Here is a 19,403-nt window from a genome sequence, read left to right as displayed (position 1 = left end):
AATAGTTAAGTGGGTGGCAGAATGTCTTTATTTTTTTTCATTCTCATTCTTCTTTATATCATATCATATATATTTAAAATGCAATATATATTGGGTTTGGTGGGGGCTGACAAGTGAATACATTCAAAGCAAACAAGAAGTCAGTATATTTGACTATCATAGCCAACACTTGATCATTTAAATTATATTAATCCAAAATACTGGACTGAGATTAACAATAATAGTTAGCAGCCCTAAAATAATGACACTGCACCATTTATTTTTTGGGCACACGTGTTTTTTTGTTACTTCCACATTACTGCGACATGAAAAGGGTTTAGTATAGAAGGAAGTTATTTGCTATGTTCTGGGTCAATATGTTTGGCTAGAGATGGAGCTGATCACGTCTGTACCTGGCATACAATGATTTCATCCAGCATTTTCACATATAGTTTAGGAGCCAGGGGCCTGTTAACCATCCAGATGGGTCCCTCAATTAAAGCAAAACGCTTTTTTCCAGATGGCAGAGCAACTGGCTGAAGAATACACAAGAATACTTATCCATCTAGATGATTCTCAAACCACTAATGCCATTTGAATTCAGGTCCTCATGAGGGCCCGAGATCAAGACACTTGTAAACTGTGACACACTGCAGTATAATGTAATTAAGACACAACAGATTGATTTTATTGGTTTCTAAAGTAAAAGTCTTACACATATTTATTTCCAACAAGGCGCAGGAGTCAGGTTTTGCAGATGCCAAGCTGTACAGGGATACAATAAAAAATGTTTCACTGCAGTAAAGGTTCAAGGTCAGTGCGGTAACATGAAAGGAAGCGATTGATTTTATTCCAACGAAAATTTGAAATCATGTAGTTTTGTTGCTCTAATCCTTAACATCTCATCGACATTTATGTGGATCATAAGGTATTTCTGTGCTGTAAAAGATTATGTGGATATTTTCACCAACCTGACAAATGAATGTGAATTAACAATGATATCCTTTTAGGGTTTTTGTTGCAATAAGCATACAACCTCCCGCTGATTGGCATTCACTGACCCTAAAACCTACTACTGACACAGTTTCTGGTAAAGTGGCATCCATGGCTTTATGCTCTACTATCGCTGAATGGACAATACTATAAGTAAAAATACATAATAAACACAGGTGCATCTATTTACATAAAAAACATACACAGATCACTTGCAAGTTGCTCCCTTGGAGGAGACGAGGAGAAGAAATATGTACAAGTCTATTAAAAAAGGGGTAGGATGCAAGTGGGTTGTTTCTCCTCTCCACTGTGTTGAGCATCTACGTCTGCTATGTGGACAGGCTGTTGCCATGCCGCTCGCCTGCCGTCAGCTGTCGGCTGATGTTGCTCTGAACAAACTGTTGAAGGCCGTCGTAGCCCTGACTGAACAAAAACTCCAGGTACCAAGTCCATGGCTTGGAATGCTGAAACACACAGAAAGAAACACACACACACAGTCAAATCCAAAACATCTAAAGGTTTCTATGATCAAAGCGATCTCTGTTAATCTCAGAATTATAACTGTTGCACATCAATGTTCATGTGAAGTATATTAATAAATGCAGCAATGAAAGGCAGAGCCCTCATACCTTTATGGAATTGAGGTCCATGTCTTTCCTCTCCGGCCAACACTGATGAAAAGAGAACATTAATATTCATTGACAGTCAACCGTACTAAATCTCACAAGAATCCTGCTGGATGTTGCAGCTGGACCGAACCAAAAAAAGGTAGGTGTATTATTAAACATGATGAAAACCTGATGAAAGTCTCATGCAGCACCCATTAATAATACAATGTCCTTCTGTGTTAATGTATCTTCTATGAAAGATACATTAATACCACATTTGTCTCCTTGTCTTGCCTGTAAGTCCATTAAACTAAACTGTACAGACCGGCTGCACACTTATCCACCCAGCGCCTTTTACACTTTGTATATAAGCAGGAGCAACACAGAGTCCATAGCATGCTGTAGATAAGAGGTGGACTTGAGCTTGGCATTAAAGCTGTCGACGTCTTGGTTTTTGCCCATAAGAACCTTGGCTTTTTGGAACCAGAACACAAGAGTGACAAGGCATTTTTAAGTCACCAAAATGGTTAAAAAAAATGTATGAACTGAAAACACACTGGAAAGGGTTTAATATATGACAAAAACACAGAAAACTCCCAGACCAGACAATGCCATGGTTATAAACTGTCAATCACAAAGAAGCCACACCCTAAAGCATACCCTGTGTTTATCTTTGTCATTTTACTCTAAATGGGACTGTGATTTGAGACCATAAACTTATGTTTACAATATTTATTGAGGCAATTAATCAAGTAAGAAGGTGTCTTATTTTCTCAGATACTTCTATACAATCCGACTCAAAGATCTTCGGAAGACACTCCACACTCACCCTCTGGTGAAAGTCGAAAGCATAGCTCATGAAGGCGGGGTGGTGGATGAGGTCGAAGCTTGTCCAATATTGTGGCACGTTGCTCTTGAGAAGCAGCTCCTCTCTCAGTTGCGTTCCCATTTCTGGCTGAAACATTTTGGAGTTCCACAGGCAGTTGACCATGACGACTGCATAGTGGTTGAACTCGCGGAACGTCTGACGGCTGATGTGAAAGGCCTGCTGAAAAACAGAATCAAAAAGGAAGCGACAAAATGACAAGAAGAAAAGTAAAGTGGAAAAAGTAAACTACACTGATTTCTGATAAATTTGCATGCCATTTACAGAGTCCACTGTTCTTAATAAAAAGTGCCTCCGACATTTCCAGGCGGGACATGTTCTTGTAAATTTGCTTGCAGTGACAGATGTATTTAAATGAAGTACTTGTTAAGTCCTCATCTGAGAGGTTATTAAAGGTTAGCAGCTGAAGGTAGATGCATGTGGATTTCTAAAGACCTAGACTGACGGATGGAAAATCTATAAAAGCTACCAAAGAGAATCAAAACACACTTGCTATGCAAGACAGCTAAATGCCTTAAAATGCAATCACAATAAATGCATTCACAACCTATGGGTTGAGAAGAAATGTTAAATCCTTCACATTGTATGTCAAGTATTGGTGCAATGGACCAAAGCGTCGTCTTTACAGTATCAGTGCATGCAAATCACAGACATGAATAACACAGAGAAAATCGGTTTATTTTTGGTTGTTTTTTTTACCTCTGTGACTTTTCCTTGGCTTTTGGCTGATGTCAAGTTCACCTTGTACCTGAGGAAAAAAGAAACCAGTGACCTCTGTGATCATGAATTACTGCAAAACAGTTTGATTTCTAAAGCATTTCTGCTAATTTTTCATTGCCATGGCATTTTAACACTCATCTTTGGTAGAATTACTTCAGAGCCCTGAAGTGTAGTCAATTAGCCGACATTGTAAGGATTTGTGTTATTAAAGCCTGCCTTGCAGTTACAAATGATGCTTGAATTCCAGATAAAAAGAAGAAGAGGGCTTAAGTGCATTGCGCCTTAGACTCTCATTATCATAAATCATGCAGTAACGTACACGTTCAATTTATCCATTTGATTCCTGTTCTGTTCCCTCATCAAATATGCATCGACACATGGCATGCTGCATTAAGAGTGTTGCTAGTGTATGTAACATGGCAGGTTGCAGCATATAGGTGAAGAGTCCTTACCTGTACATGATGTAGGCAAGTCTGTCCACACTAACAGGGTCAGTGGCAAACAGGGCTGGGTAAAAAACTCCAGTTGGAGGCATCACCACGAGGGGAAGTCCATACTTGAGAAAGGTGTCACACACCTGAGGGAGGAGAGACACATGGAATAAACATCTAGTATTTAAGAATGAAAGGTAGAGGAGACTGTCTCATATATCTTTTTATATTCCTTGTTATAGGTATTGCTGTTGATTAAATTAATTTCTATCCATAATTTATCAAACTTCTTTTTTTATTTATAACGTTATATGTGCTGCTGCTGACATTACCATGAAAGTCATGGTTAAAAGGTCCTCTCCGGACAAGTTAAGAAATAGAAATACTTTCATTTGAATAATAATTTGCGTCTAATGTGTCGTTCCAACATAAAAAAAAAAGCTATTACTAAGTTTAAAGGTTTCTAAAATATACTGTTCGCCCTCATTGAAAAATCTATGAACATGGAAATATTTTTCATTTTCATCAAAGAAAAAGCAAAACCCATTTTTGAGAGGGAGGATCTTGCACCGGTAAAGCCTAAAAAAAGCCACAAATTCAATCATTTGTATCAATTAATTTACCGTTTCATAGAAGTCCAGGGTGAAGCTGAGGAGGAGAGTGTGGCAGCCTTCAAGCTGAAGGCCCACAGAGGCCAGCCGACCCACAAAGTCAACCAGCTCCATCACTGAATCCTTGAATCCTGACAGAGTCATGTTTCTGGGACAGAGGGCAGAGCAGAGAGTCAGACGCTTATACTTTAACCAGAATGTGGTGAGTGAAAGTTGGGACACAACAGAGCTGATTTGCCCATGGTGGAATGATCAGTGACTCAGGCCTCTGATAGCACAGAAGACAGCTCTCAAATCAGGCATGTGGCATTTCACGACAATGCAAATGACAAACTGAATCAAAAGTGATGTTGACAAAGTTTACAAAATTGTGCAATCAATGATTCCTAGATCTAATCTCCGAGTTGTACTGCGAGCTAAATACCAGAGGTAAAAAATGGGTCCCTCCACATATTGGATAATTGTATGTGGGATTAGACGCATGAGGAGTCGATACTGCTGAAGCCCAGGTGTTTAAACATTACTGAAAGCTGGAAAATCATTTATCAATAGATAAGAACGTGTTTTTGTCTACAAACAAATTCCAATTGAAGGATTCGATGTATAAATGGGTTCAAAACCCAAATTGAAAACGTCAATACACACTTCTACCTGGGTTGCTTCTTTTAATGGATGATAGAATTCAAGCTAAAGGGTTATTGTAACAACTTTATCTGATCGAGTAAAAAAGCTAGAACAAGCTATATGAGATATACGAGCTATAACCCGTATGCTCTCAAGCAAATATCACAAAGTGTTTCAGGTTTTATTCTCAGGACATAAACAAGTATCAGGCAGTAGATGTGAGACTCACATGGAGGTGTGGCTGTTGATGCTGATGTCCAAGTCGTCTTCTAGAGCATACACTGAGTGCCAGGTCAGCCACTTCAATAGCATATTGTTTAGACACTCGATCAGCCCACACTGCAGACACATGATGAAGAGGAAAAGCACTGAGCATAAAGGATGCAGTACCTGCACCTAAGTTAGCATTGGGCCCCGAGGCTAAACTGATTAATGACTGCAGTATTGATAAGCTCCGAATTCACCGGTTCGTTATTAAGGTTACATAAATGGTTATCTTCCACCTTGTATTCAATAACACAAAGACATTCAGCTATATAAACAATAATATATTTCTGCTATTCCCAATCAAGAAGAGATCTCTCTTGTGTGCAAGGAGCTGGTCCTGGCCAGATCTGCCTCTCTCACACACATGCACAAATAGTGTGTGTGTGTATTAGTGACAACTGCAGAGAGAACAAAACCCTCCAACATCTGGTTAAACTTGATGAGAGCCAAAGCAGACAATACATGTTGCCACAAGTGCATTTCCATTCCATCATCACAACAATACAGGTATGAATTAATATAATTGTAATAACTAATAAGAGTACCGATAAAGTACTGGATCGATAAGCAGTAATCTTAACAATACTCACCTCTACAAAACAGGCATGCAGTAGTTTAACCAATAAGCTCATATAAGACCCATAATGAATGCTTTATAATAAATACAAGACAAACACTATTGCATCTTTTCTATCAACTTATAGCAGACAGTTAATTCGGGTGCAGTAGCAGGAGATCGTTCTACTTAAGGAAGGAAAACACACCTTGAAAAACAGTGAGGATGTGAAGAAGAGCTGCATGAGGGGCTCAAACAGAAGCCATCTGATACCTAAAGTGGGAGAGACAGAAGGTTACAGTTGCACCGGCTATATAGTTCAATGCAATTCCTAGGATGTGACACAATAAGGCAAGCCTTGCTAACAAGGGAACCGTTATTCAAGTGGAGAGTGAGGTTGGGTTGTGTGTGTTTATGCTTGACATGGAAAACTCACTGGAACTAGGGACAACAGGGATGTTGCTCAGCAGGCCGAGGATCTGTGGGCGGTGGAGGGAACCGTCCCAAACATTGAGAAATTTGTAGAGAAAAGCCTCTGAGCTGGAAAACCCCTCCTGGTGGAGAAATGTGACGAATCAAAAACAGTGTGAAATCGTTGTTTGACTGGTTGTATAATGCAGGGTCAGCTTAACACGGAGGTGCACGTGAATGAAAACAGGTAATATGACAGGTGTGAGGTAGTTATCAGGGCCTGACGTGATGCTCACCTGGAGAAAGTGCTGTGTGGACAGCAACTTGTTCAGAAATTGCAGAGCTTCTTCTGAATTCTGGGAGGTTCCTCCATCGCCACAGAAGAAAAATTCTTAACAAAAATAGCAAAAAAGGGTACTTAGTGAGTCAAACAGTCATGGGAATAAAGAAATAGCAGAGGAATACAGATTTCGCTGCACCATCGCCTTTCCCAGTCTCTTTTAACCCCCTCTTTGAAAGGATCCTTTTGATATGCCAACAAGGTAATGTGTTTGGTTCAACCCTAAGGTACCCTTTGCTTCAGATAATTCCTCCTGATAGAAGATGTCACAACAGTTTGGAAGGTACTCCTTCCACCCCCTTACCTTCGTGGAGAGCGTAGCCCAGCCAGTAGTTGAGGCGTAGGAGGGCAGACTCATCCTGTACATAGTCCAGGTACTGCAGTGCCAGACTAGAGCCCAACAGAGATCCCATCTGAGCAGGCAGCTGGTGGAGGTAAAATGAAGAAAAAGGAAACACATACGGTATGATTGAGAGACTGAATGAATCAAAACCGCCATTGATGCAAAGAAGTACAAAGAATAGACAAAAATCTGGTTTCCATCTCTCAAATCTATCTCTTTACCTGCTAGAAAGCAAGAATAAGCTGACCATCATGTCCTTGTTTACATTGAGTGGGCCAATCAACCCACTAATGAGCTATTTCTTCAATATACAGGAATCCTCATAATAACAGCACTGGGACAGTTCTGCCATCACACTGGATATAATTGATGCAGTCACGTACTGTGTATGAACAGCTGCCTCCCAATATGGGAACTTTATCATTATAATAAATACATTAGAATGAAGATAGAGACACTGGGAATTGACACAGTTCAGCTCTCCAATAACTCTGGATCAACTGTATCATTAAACTACGAAAGCAAAATTCTGCTTTTGATAACAGGATTGCAGGCAATGAGGGAAACAATCAGTAATCCCTTGTCAATTATTTTACTGGATAGTTTAATGAGTGTGATTTACTGTACTCATCTGTCTAGTTTAAGATACAGAAAAAGAAGAGCTTTCTTGGCAATAAACACAAATTGATGCTATCGTCGTTCAAAAGCCTCACGTTGGCTTTGTAGGCGGTTAAAGAGTTGAATTTATGTAGCATGACGCATAAAAGTCTGTGAGCCATTTAAAATGAAGTATATTAGCTTATCAGGTCACTGAATCTGCAGGGCAAATAGACATTTATAGTAACATCTTAAATGACCATCTGCTATGAAAATTTGTACTATACATAAATGAATTACATTACTCATCTCAGGTATTTTGCTTTCAATACTCATTCATCATCATAACTGTAAAATGAGAGAAAGTGTCTCTAGTCTAGGACAAAGTTGTTAGTCTCCTACAATATTATAGACAAAATTATAACAGTGACATAGCCCCACCCAGTGGCTGTGCGGACACATCACAATTAAAATGGACTGGTTACGTAGCCTAATGGAATGGAAAGACTGGCATTTAATTTTATTCCTCTGGTTAAATGTTTCATTATTAAATTACATTTCATTTGTTCCTAGTATGGGTGTGTTGGGACTACCAGCTGAAGTGTGGAAGCTGAGGCAGATGGGAGCAGTGAGAGCCAAAGACTGAGAAGAAACAAGACGGTAGGAGAGTCAGCAGCACTCCACAGACACAGAACTCAGATTTGTCTCGGCAGAAATTACCTCTATACGGTGCATATTTTCCAGGAGCTGAGCAAAGGAGTGGAGCTGCACCAGGGGGAGCACCTTTCTGCTACAGGACAGCTCAGTCTGAACCGGTTTAGTGACTACAGAACTCAACACCGGAAATCCCAGGTGGCAGTGTTTCTGAGAAAGAAAGTAGAGAACAAGAAAATACATAATTGCAATTTTTTTTCCAATATTAAAAGGTTTAAATCATGAAAAACAGATTAGTTAAAAATATACAGTATACTGGTATGGTCCTTGGGCAAGATACTGGACCCCCAATTGCCCCCGATGCTGCACCATCGGCGTGTGAATGTGTATGAATGAGTTAGATCCTGATGTGCAGGGAGGCTCCTCTGCCATGAGTGCATGAATGTGTGTGAACGTGTAAAAGTGACTGAATGTAGTATGTGAAGCACCTTGAGTAGCTAGTAAGCTAGAAAAACGCTATATAAATGCAGGTCCATTTACCCTTTTCCTGGGGTTGGTCTTAATTTGGGAGGCCAGACTGATGCTGGAGGAAACCAGGGAACTGTCCCTCTTCTGGACAGCAATCAATGCTGATTTCCAGATCATATTGTGGTTCCTAAACCCACTCTGTAAGAAAACAGAAAACACACAATTGCGTCTCAGTGCTTCAGAGGTGATGGTCATCGAATTATTAACGTCAGAATGAACATCAACTGCACAGTTTGTGTACAAACCTTAATTCGTGATGGGATAGAGAGTGTCACCAGTTCAGGGCAAAACACTTTGTAAAGTGACAGTAGGCTCAGGAGGAACGGCTGCCTTCCCTGAGGAAACAATATCAACATGCTCAACATGACAGATCTTTGGACTTTAAATCTCCATTTTTTGAGTTATTGTTGTATTCAAATAATGCAAATACAACAATAACCAGGGATATCTAAAGGGTAATAGTTTATGGTGATATGCACAGAGTGTAGAAAAATAACATCCTGAGAGCTCTCGTGGAATAGATTTGCATACTGAGTAAAGTCATAATGTAGTAGCTTTGATAAATGGCTCTAGATGGCAACAGATCAGCCGGAGGTTTACCAGTTTAGACTGTATTTCCAGCAGCTTCCTGACTCTGAAGACCCGCACTAAAACAAGAAAAAAAAAAGAAGCCGTTAAAAATGCAGCGACAAGAATACTGAAAAGAGGAAATAATGGAGTGAACTATAAAACATAGCAGTACAATCATATTTCAGGCTTGAACTGTTGGACTTACCACTTTCTTTTCTGGTCAAAAGGTACAGCAGATGACAGATGAAAGGACACTGAAATAATGTGACAAAAGATTATAATTTCATATCCCACCAGTTGTTCAACTGAATCCATATCATTACAGGGCTGTAGTAATTTCATTACACTGGTAAGCGGACGATCTTTGACATGTTAACAAACAAGACAGCACAATCCAATTTTGTAATTAACGTTGTATAATGCATCCGTCCAGTCACCCCGAAATGAACCGTTGTTGATCACACAACAATCAAGTTTGTGTTCGATCATGGAACATATAAGCTTAGTGAAGTGTAATTGAATCGTAGTACTACAACAATGCAGAGATCGTCAATACATACCAAAGTTTCCTCTGTGACGAAGCTAAAGATGAAACCATAGATAGCGCGTAGTTGGTCCTTTGCATCAATCATGTCAAATACGGTCAACACCCACTTTATGAAAAGAACCTGGAGAATTTCATTCGCAAGTAAACACACAAATTGATTAATACTTTTTGTGTAATCTTGGGAATGACACATACAGAATCAAAAGTAAGTAAATCTACACTCATTTCATCATAAATCATATCTTTTGGTTAAAAAATGGTTAAAAGGTGCACAATCATAGTAACTACCATAATGTAAATATTCTTCGAAGATAATAATACATATATTCCAAGCAACATACTTTTGAAGTATTTGAACAAAACAAATGTGCACTTACTTGTGTGCTGATGGGTATTTTGCCAACCCCCAGCCAAACCACTGCCCGTACAACAGCCTCCTGTGGCACCACGGTGGCAGGAATAAGACACTTCAACACCCGGGGACACAGAATAGTCCCTACACAGAGAAATTCACAGAAACTAAATAAGTTAAAAGGGAAGAACATTTCAAGACTGGTTATAAAAATGCCAGCTGTCCAAGTCGTGCATATACACTTTCTACTTTGCACAGGTGTTTCCACACTTTTGGCCAGAATGAAAGACAAGTTTGTGCCATGTTCCAAAACTGACATTCTTGGCAATTAAATTGCATCAAACGCATTCAATCCCGGAGAGCTCAGTGGTTAGCACAGCAACATCACAGTAAGAGGCAGTTTGAATCTGTCTGTGTGGAGTTTGTTCCATGTCTACGTGGAATCCTGTGAGTTATTGGTTATTGGCTTTAAATTGACTGAGGTTTAAGTAAGAGTATGAAAGACATTCTCCAAGGATCACACTTCCTTGGTGTGTGATGGGACCACACCACCTCCATCGGACCCCTTTACAGGTTAAGATCCAAAGCGTATTGATGAATGGATGGATGGTAATATACCCAGTCCAATGCTGCTCCTAAGTGACCATCTTACCCATACGGAGGCTCATGGCAAACTCCAGCATGATAGCGATGGCCGCTGGGGAAAGTCCTTTACTGTAGGCCACCTTCTCCACCAACACCAAATTGTTCTCAACAGCATCGTTCCCATGCACAGGAGTACCTGCTTCAACTACAGGAGGGAGAGATAATATCACATTAGACATGGGACAACATGAAATGAAAAATGTCATGTCCTGGTTATCTTGGCAAAATAATCGTAAGTCATGATATTATCATGATAATGATCAAAATATGCCTAAAACAGGAATTTTGTTCGGAAACAAATGTTTTTTTTTATTGCATCAGATAAGACATACATATTTTTTAGTGAAAAACATAATCTCAGGCTCCATTTTTCCCTTGTCTAGTATGATAGCAAGCTCGAAAGTTATTTCAAGTCACTCATGAGGATATTTATGATTAACTTGATATTGAAGCTTCACCATGACAATTCACATACACACATATATACTCAAAATCTTTTTATTGTTATTATGTGTAATGTGAATATTATATTGTGTGACATACATATTTCCTGGCTACAGACACCAGTCTTTAAACATAATATATGTGGTGAATTTAACAGTGGTATAGTACCCTTGATTTGTAGAAATATAACTAAAATGCTACTCAAATAATCATCATAATATGTTACGTGGCTAGTGGCTACATTTGTACCACCCTGGAGAATCAACCAAGGTCAAAAAAGACTGATGGGTTGGCCAAAAGTATTTAAGTGATGTGTTTAGTGATGTACAGACCGATTTCCACATTACTGAGCACCAGTGTCTGTATCAAAACTTGTGACCCCATGTGTATTTATATATGACGATACGGTGTGTGTGATAGCTGAAAACCTATTTAGATCACAGAATGTCAGAGAGCAACTTCTAGAACAACATCGCAGCACCCATGTTAACCCTGGTTTGGTAGTAGTCAGACAGTCACTTCATTCAGCGTGAATGTAGTGGCAACTGATGACGTCACAAAAACAAGGCTTGCTCCTCCAATGATCAGCTTTAATAATGGTGTTGTTGTCTGTGTTCTTACTTAACTTAACATTAAGGCTAACTCTGTCGTCTTCGTAGTTGGAAGCTAGCTAATAACTAACTAAAGTAAAGTGAGCAACGTTAGCTGTCGGTAAAGCTAAGTTACACCCTACATGCAATGAGAAAGTCCCTTATGTTAACGTTACGTTATGCTGGCCTTGTCTATTTCAGGCATCCTGTTTGCCCTTACGGTAATATTGGACATATTCATGCTGGACAGCTTACGTTAGCAGTAGTAACGCCAACATCTGCTATCTACCGTTTTTGTCTGAGCCTAGTATGAACCTTACCGTCAGAGAAGTACTTCAGGGCCAGAACAAACGGGTCCTCCGCCTCGTTCTTCCTCCTCTCCTTTTCTGCTACTCTCAGACTTCTGTTGGTGCTCCGGCTGGAAACGGACTGGTCGTTTTCAGACTGGTCAGGATCCGGCGGCCGCGACAGGTTTAGCTTCGCTGCCATTTCTACATTGCTAAAAACGTTTAAAAACTATGCTCCACTCTAGCCCCGTCTTCAGCCATTCAAACAAAACTCAAATCCTCCGCGCGACCGTTTGGTCTGCGCTTGCGCAGTGTAGTCCTTCCGCTCGGTTGCTCGCTTCCCGGAAGTTGTAGTCCGTTTGCCTTCAACCGCCAAAGAGTAGGACTACAATAGTCACGTAGCCGTTCATTTCATCCTGTCATCCCGAGGATACATTTTTGGTGGGAGGAGGCTGCGCCGACATAAAGACCCTTGTGTCTGAGTCCGGCTGTTTTCCCCTCATTCTCAGTGACGTGGTCCCTTTCTGCCCACATTTAGGCTTTTGCTGTGTTGAAAATGCCAGTAGAATGAAACACCTTTTAAGCACATTCCCTAAAAAGTAGTAAAATTATAATAGTAAAATTCAGACAGAAATCACTAGAGGTATATTGCAAAGTAAGATGTATTTAGGGTACTTCCTTTATGCATTTCCTCAAAGTGGCATTCATACTAAATTAAAATTCAAGTTCTATTACTTTTCAGCATTTAAAAAGAAACCTTCTTTCTTAAGCAGAAATTGACACAAAAAATGATCAACGTTACAGAAAATCATGACGACCACTGCATATCTTTGTATGTTGCTTTTTAGTGATGATGAAATGACTTTGACAGGGACTGCCTGAAGCTATATGACAAGAGCACGACACAAGAAATTTCACAACAGCACCCAGAGTTCCAAATGTAATAATTTGGGACTGAAAGACATACAAAAGAGCGAATGAAACAGACTTTAGTCAGTCTTACCTCCAATTTCTTTATTTTAAGTATGTCGTTTACAGAAATATTGTGAATCTCAAAACGAACTAACAGGATTTCTACGTGAGATTTCATTCCCTTTGCAGAACTGTATTAGGAATGTTTTTTTTTTTGTTAGAGAAAAAGTAAATCAGCAGAATCTGTAAGAGACAGTGGATACGTTTAAGACTGTGAATTACAAAAAGGTAAAATTTCATTTTCAACAGGCAAAAATACTTTTTTTGATTTGGTTGTTCTGCTGTACAAGCTGGCAGCAGACACCTGAGGCAGCAACTGCTGTACTTCCCAGCTAAATAACTTCACTGTGATAACTGAAATGAATGGAGTAAAGTTGATATTCAGCTTATTTTACTTTGGGAGAAAGTTCATGCGCACTTAGACAAAAAAAAAACATAAAATTTCCCTTTCTGAAACAGCCTTCTGGTAAACACTGCACCAAAATAAAACATGGATATGTCATACTAGCTGATGCATAGTTAGTACAAAACTATTAAAAACTGTTCATTTTCATTGATTTTCTACACTTCACCAAATGAAACATGCTTGATCTATTGAAATTCATTAATTAGCGGTCTCTCCTTCCTACAGTATAAAAACAAATTAGAAAACAAGTTAGGAATACTCTTTCATGAAAAAAAACAGGGTTCTATAATCAACTTGTTGCATAAATTAAAGTCACACATGATTCAAAACACATTCAACACAGTGTTGGACTGACATAAATAAGGAAGATGGATTCACTATTTAGACAAATTGAGTTGAGCTCATGAGAGTTTCCACAGGTATGATTGTCCACGTTTATGTAGAGGAGGATGTAAGGATCGGGAGTTCTCGGTTTCACAGTAAGAGTGCAGTGGAGTAGGTGAGAGCGGTCAGTCAGCTAGCTGGATGGGACGGGAGATGGGTGTGACGGGTATTATTACTGGAAGTGAATGATTCCTTCAAAACTCAAATTACTACAATCCATAGGGGCGCACCATGGTTCCCTTTGTTGTGGCTTGGACCAAAGCAGGAGAGGATCTTAAGACTGCTTGACCTTGTTCTTTTCCTGGTCGTTAATGTGCTGTTCCTCTCTGCTGTCCTCTCTCTCCGGCCGGTCGTCACTCTGGCGGGCAATAAGCAGTCGGCAGGTGAGCAGAATACCAAAGACTAGAGCGTGGGCGTACCGTTTCAGGGGGTCTCCCACTAGCTGGTGGAAGAACAGGACGGCGAGCATGACCAGCAACAGCAAGAAGTTGGCCACATCCTTCGGCCTGCCCGGCACCAGGGTGAGCACCACGCCGCATCCCACCTCCAGAGAGCCAATGATTTTGCGAAGCAGGACTGAACTGACACCAATCTTTTTTAGGCCCGGCAACGCCTTGGCATAGCTCTTGTAGGCCCTTTTCTGAAAGGATAAAGCACAGACATATGTTTATGTATCTCTAACATTTACATATCATGCAAACTCACGAGTGTATTGTTAGGTCACTATGTAGTCACACAACTCAAGTGTTCAATTGCTTTTATGTCACCACTATGGTTGCATGGTCACTCTACAAGGAAACCTAAGTATGTGCAGTTATTAAGAACATAATGAGCATTTTAGTTGTGCATGAAGCCTACATGCATGTCAGTTATCATCCTCCACCCTGGACTCTTCAACATCAGCACCGGCAGGTGCATCTCCCAGAATTTGCTGGAATCCGCCGCCATTGCTCTTTAGCTGTAGCTCTTCGTGTTAAGCGAGGAGCGTTGCGAACCTGATCAATGAGCCATAAAGAGCCAGTGACAACTTCGACACTGGTTTCATCAGCCGGCATGTTTGCATCATTCGGCCCGATATATAGCGCATTACGTCCGTATTGATCAACCAGCTGATAGTAGACACATTCCAGGTTGTTTTAATATATCGAAACCGATTCGCGGGTTTTGCCCGTGTTAAACGATAAACGTTTTAACGTTAAAACACACAGGCCTGGCCCATGATGTGACTGTATTAACGCAGGCGACAACGTTACAGCAGGTCTTTACGTCTCAAACACAGCAACGTCCTCTGGAAAATGAACGCTTCCTCATAGAGGCACATACGAAGAGCGAGTCAACATCGAAGGCATTACTTTTCCATATATTTTGAGTATCTAGGTCAGCGTCGCATTATTCGAGCCTGAGAGCCTTTTAAGCGTGTGGACACAGAACAATAGCCTTCATATGTGCGGACCATTCACCGTTATTCGTTACTCACCATTTCACTGTAGGCGTCTTTGCTGAGTCTCGGGGTGAGCTTAATGGTCCCCATGAACACGAAAAATAAACCCAGAGCAAAAGAAAGGGCCACGATAGTAACTGTCCTTGGCGAGGCCATCTTTAGGCACCGTGCGTGAAGCAGGCGCTTCCCACTGAAGTGAATGAGAGCCGAGCGGTTCTCCAGTGAAGATGCACCAGGGGGATGGGCCTCTGGGTGAACGCCAAAGATGGCGACGCGCGGGTCCCCCCTCCCTGCTCCCCTCTCTACTGCCTCTGCGCTGCATCCGGGAGAAGGACAGAGCTGTAGCTTTTAGTGTTACTACACTTTCATTACCACTTCACAGTATAGATTACACGAACTTGGACGTTGTATAATTTCTATAACTACAATAAACCAAGGGAGTAGGTTTGATTTTGAGATTGGTGGGGACACAAAAGTGCTCCAAGGCAGCACTCATGAAAGTTTTTTTGCATTAGCAATCATAATTTCACGTCATGAAAATGTTATAGGTTCGATTACTTAATATTAATTAATTATATTTTATAATTATAAAACCACATGATCATCTAGAATCTGAGGTTTTATTGTATTTCCACCCCAATGTTCTTTATTTGTGTTTTTAAACCGTTGCTCTCTTCTACACAAATACATGGAAACAAGAATTAAAAATAACTTAAAAAAAAAAAGTGTATCTCTTTGGCATTAAATATTCTCTTTTATTCAATATCTGTATTGTTGAGCCTCTACCTATACACCCTTGAAATTACTTACACTTTGACTCCTAAAGAAGTCTCTTATATCCACTTGTCTTTTCTTTGACATCCTTCAAATCCTGTACAGCACACACGTACACGCACGCAAACAGACACAAACACAAATGTAAAAAATGACACCACTGATATTAAAATCCATCTAGCTGCTGACGTGACCCAGGAAGAACAAATGCCGAACATGTTGACAACCTGCAGATAACATGCACTGCCTCTTGTCCGGTCCAACTAGCAGATTGCAGGTAGTTTTAACAAGCAGAAGGAGTGACAGTGGGGACAGCCAATCACATGTAAGTTAGCGAGAAACCGGCAGCCGATCAGGGAGCGGTATTTAGGTTAGAGGCGGGACTTCTATCAGAGACCGACATAACCCTTTGTGTGCCATAATCATTGACTAAACACTACGGACAGCGGTTGTATTGATAGTGACTACACAGTAGCGGCTGACTACACAGTAGCGGCTGAATATTAGGGACGTGTCCCTAGCGTCCCTACCCAATTCTACGCCCTTGCTCTCACAGTTTATTTCCTCCGTTATATGTTATTTCTCTATGTATATATAAGTATATGTCAATCACTGAAAATGTGAAGTACAAAAAGCAGGAGTGCCACTGAATGCCACTGGAAAATGGGAGACGTTACAGGAGCCTTAGAAGTCTCAGAAGCTACAAAAACACCAAGACCCAAGACTGAGATTGCTCTGCTGACTATGGGATTTGTAGTCTTTTTACTGGATACCATGATGGTTTGTAGTCCTTGCTGCATGGCAACCATCTCTCATAACATAGAACACTGTGATGTCATCAGAGATCAAAGCCAACGGAATGTGTGATGAGTGATCAAAGGATCAAAGTCAACAGAATCTATATAAGTAAGTACTCCATCTTATATTAGACTAGTTTGGACTTGACAAAGACGATCTACTACAGAGAGTAGGCCTACAGGCTTCTAGACAACCAGTGTTGGAGATAAGCAAAGTCTTGTCGACAATCAAGGGCTTTTGGACAACCAGCTTTGAACAGAAAGCCTCACTATCCTACAGACCGTGTCATGGATAGATTCTACCAAATAAACTGTGTCATGGCAGTACCACATCCCCAAATCATCCATTTGCAGAATTGTCTTCATCAGGCTTACACTCGCATCAACCATCAGACAGTGCATATTGACAATTTGATGAAATGCAATAGGCTGTCAATGATTGAAAGGTCTTCCCTCCTCATCAAGCTGCAGAATGCTGAAAGGAAAACATCCGACCTGGAAAAGCTTCAAAAGATCAGTGAAGCAGGAATAAACCATGTGGAGGGTCTTCAAGGGCTCAACCAGAATGAGACCACAGCCGAAAATCAAAACAGCTTGGAAACCATCAAACACCTTGAGTCACAAATCTCCCATCTCAAGGAAAGTCTCCGATGCCAGGAGGAGAAGATGGAAGCCATGGAGCTAATCAGCATGATTCCAAAGTACGAGGCAGAGCAACAAGCCTCTGACCAAAACAAACAGACGTCCATGGCAGCAGTCGAGAGTCAGAGTACCGCTCAGCTACAGATTGAACACCAGAAGGTGATCCAGGCAGAGGAGCAGATCCACCAGAAGGAAACCCAAATCCTGAATCTCTCCACGGAGAATGAGAGCGTCTCTCAGAAGCTCACAGAGACCAAAAATCAGGTGAGCAGAAAAGACGCTGAACTTCTTCTTTGCCAGAAAAAAATCAATGCTCTGCAGGAGAAATCCCAGAAAGACCTGGCTGAGAAGCTGAGCTTTGAGAGCAGAGTAAAGGCTTTTGAGGCAAACCAAAGTGCTCTGGATGAGGTGTTCAAGAAGGTGCTGGCTAGCAAAGAAGAGTTGGAGACAAAATTAAAAGGGCGTGAGGAAGAGAACAAAAACCTGACTGAGAAACAAAACAGCTTGGAGATGGAAGTCAAAATGTTGCACAGCAAGGTAAAACAGATGGAGGACAACTTGGCCAATGAAAAACAGAGCTGTGCAACAAAACTCAAACAGGTGCAGGATGACAACAATGACCTAGAGGAGCTCTGTCTGAAAATGAAGAAGAAGAGCAGAGGCTTCTTTCGCAGGAAGGAGGCTGAGGACAGACAGGCAGAGTTAGAGAAAATGAAAAGAAAACTGTCTGAGAAGAAAATGAAAGAGAAAGCAGTGCAGGAGAAGGCAGAGAAAGAAAAGGAGAAGACGAGGTGGTTCTTTGGCAGGAAAAGCAAAAAGAAGAGTGACGGCGACAGAAAGGTGGAGGAAACTGCTGCTTGTTCAGCTGGACAACAGTAGTTTCCCCCCCAACTCCCTTCACCTCTCCCCCCTCCTTCCCCAGCTTCCTCCTCCTTTCTCCCTCCTCCCCTCCATCTACCTCATTCCATTCCACCACCCCCATATTCATGTCCATATAGGGATTTCTCTTGGTGCTCATGTTTCATATATATATATATATATATCACATACTATGTATATCACAAACATAGGGTTTTCTCCTGGTGCTCAGGTTTCTCCCACAATAATATATAACATATATTTGTTAAAAAAAACACTTAATTTACATATGAATGTGAATATATATCTCTGACGGTAAGCACCTTGCGTCATTTCTTGTTTCTCATATAAGGATTTCTCTTGGTGCTCATGTTTCATATATATATATATATATATATATATATATATATATCACATACTATGTATATCACAAACATAGGGTTTTCTCCTGGTGCTCAGGTTTCTCCCACAATAATATATAACATATTTTTGTTAAAAAAAACACTGAATTTACATATGAATGTGAATATATATCTCTGACGGTAAGCACCTTGCGTCATTTCTTGTTTCTCATATAAGGATTTCTCTTGGTGCTCATGTTTCATATATATATATATATATATATCACATACTATGTATATCACAAACATAGGGTTTTCTCCTGGTGCTCAGGTTTCTCCCACAATAATATATAACATATTTTTGTTAAAAAAAACACTGAATTTACATATGAATGTGAATATATATCTCTGACGGTAAGCACCTTGCGTCATTTCTTGTTTCTCATATAAGGATTTCTCTTGGTGCTCATGTTTCATATATATATATATATATATCACATACTATGTATATCACAAACATAGGGTTTTCTCCTGGTGCTCAGGTTTCTCCCACAATAATATATAACATATTTTTGTTAAAAAAAACACTGAATTTACATATGAATGTGAATATATATCTCTGACGGTAAGCACCTTGCGTCATTTCCTGTTTCTCCGTGACACTCACGGCAGGCTGTGTCGTGAGTGTCCCCTGAGTGTGGCCATCCCCCAGCAAACCCCGAGCAGCTGGGAGGCTGGGTGAATGTCCGAAGGAGGCATAGTACTTAATCGCAGGCCCACGGTTAACCACCATGTTCACGTGTCC

At 40.5% G+C, this 19,403-nt stretch overlaps 2 protein-coding genes across 2 annotated transcripts; both read right to left on the bottom strand.

The window, feature by feature from the left end:
• Positions 1-405: 405 nt before the first annotated feature.
• Positions 406-12,265, bottom strand: cenpi (centromere protein I). The gene is made up of 20 exons (XM_084009967.1): positions 12,017-12,265; positions 10,670-10,807; positions 10,043-10,161; positions 9,679-9,786; positions 9,324-9,372; positions 9,149-9,195; positions 8,794-8,883; positions 8,561-8,686; positions 8,087-8,230; positions 6,731-6,851; positions 6,383-6,477; positions 6,112-6,229; positions 5,884-5,948; positions 5,082-5,191; positions 4,241-4,376; positions 3,639-3,763; positions 3,166-3,214; positions 2,410-2,628; positions 1,602-1,643; positions 406-1,436 (listed from the first exon to the last, which is right to left on the bottom strand). Exons 1-20 carry the CDS (start codon positions 12,183-12,185, stop codon positions 1,302-1,304), a joined length of 2,205 nt encoding a protein of 734 aa, XP_083866093.1. The 5' UTR covers positions 12,186-12,265; the 3' UTR covers positions 406-1,301.
• Positions 12,266-12,991: 726 nt separating this feature from the next.
• On the bottom strand, positions 12,992-15,447 carry tmem35 (transmembrane protein 35). The gene is made up of 2 exons (XM_084009517.1): positions 15,223-15,447; positions 12,992-14,385 (listed from the first exon to the last, which is right to left on the bottom strand). Exons 1-2 carry the CDS (start codon positions 15,340-15,342, stop codon positions 14,020-14,022), a joined length of 486 nt encoding a protein of 161 aa, XP_083865643.1. The 5' UTR covers positions 15,343-15,447; the 3' UTR covers positions 12,992-14,019.
• Positions 15,448-19,403: the final 3,956 nt, after the last annotated feature.

This window comes from Eutrigla gurnardus, assembly GCF_963514095.1.
Source record: "Eutrigla gurnardus genome assembly, chromosome: 5".
Classification (NCBI taxonomy): domain Eukaryota; kingdom Metazoa; phylum Chordata; class Actinopteri; order Perciformes; family Triglidae; genus Eutrigla; species Eutrigla gurnardus.
Note: the sequence above shows the minus strand (reverse complement) of the source record. Positions and strands in the feature narration are given on the sequence as shown.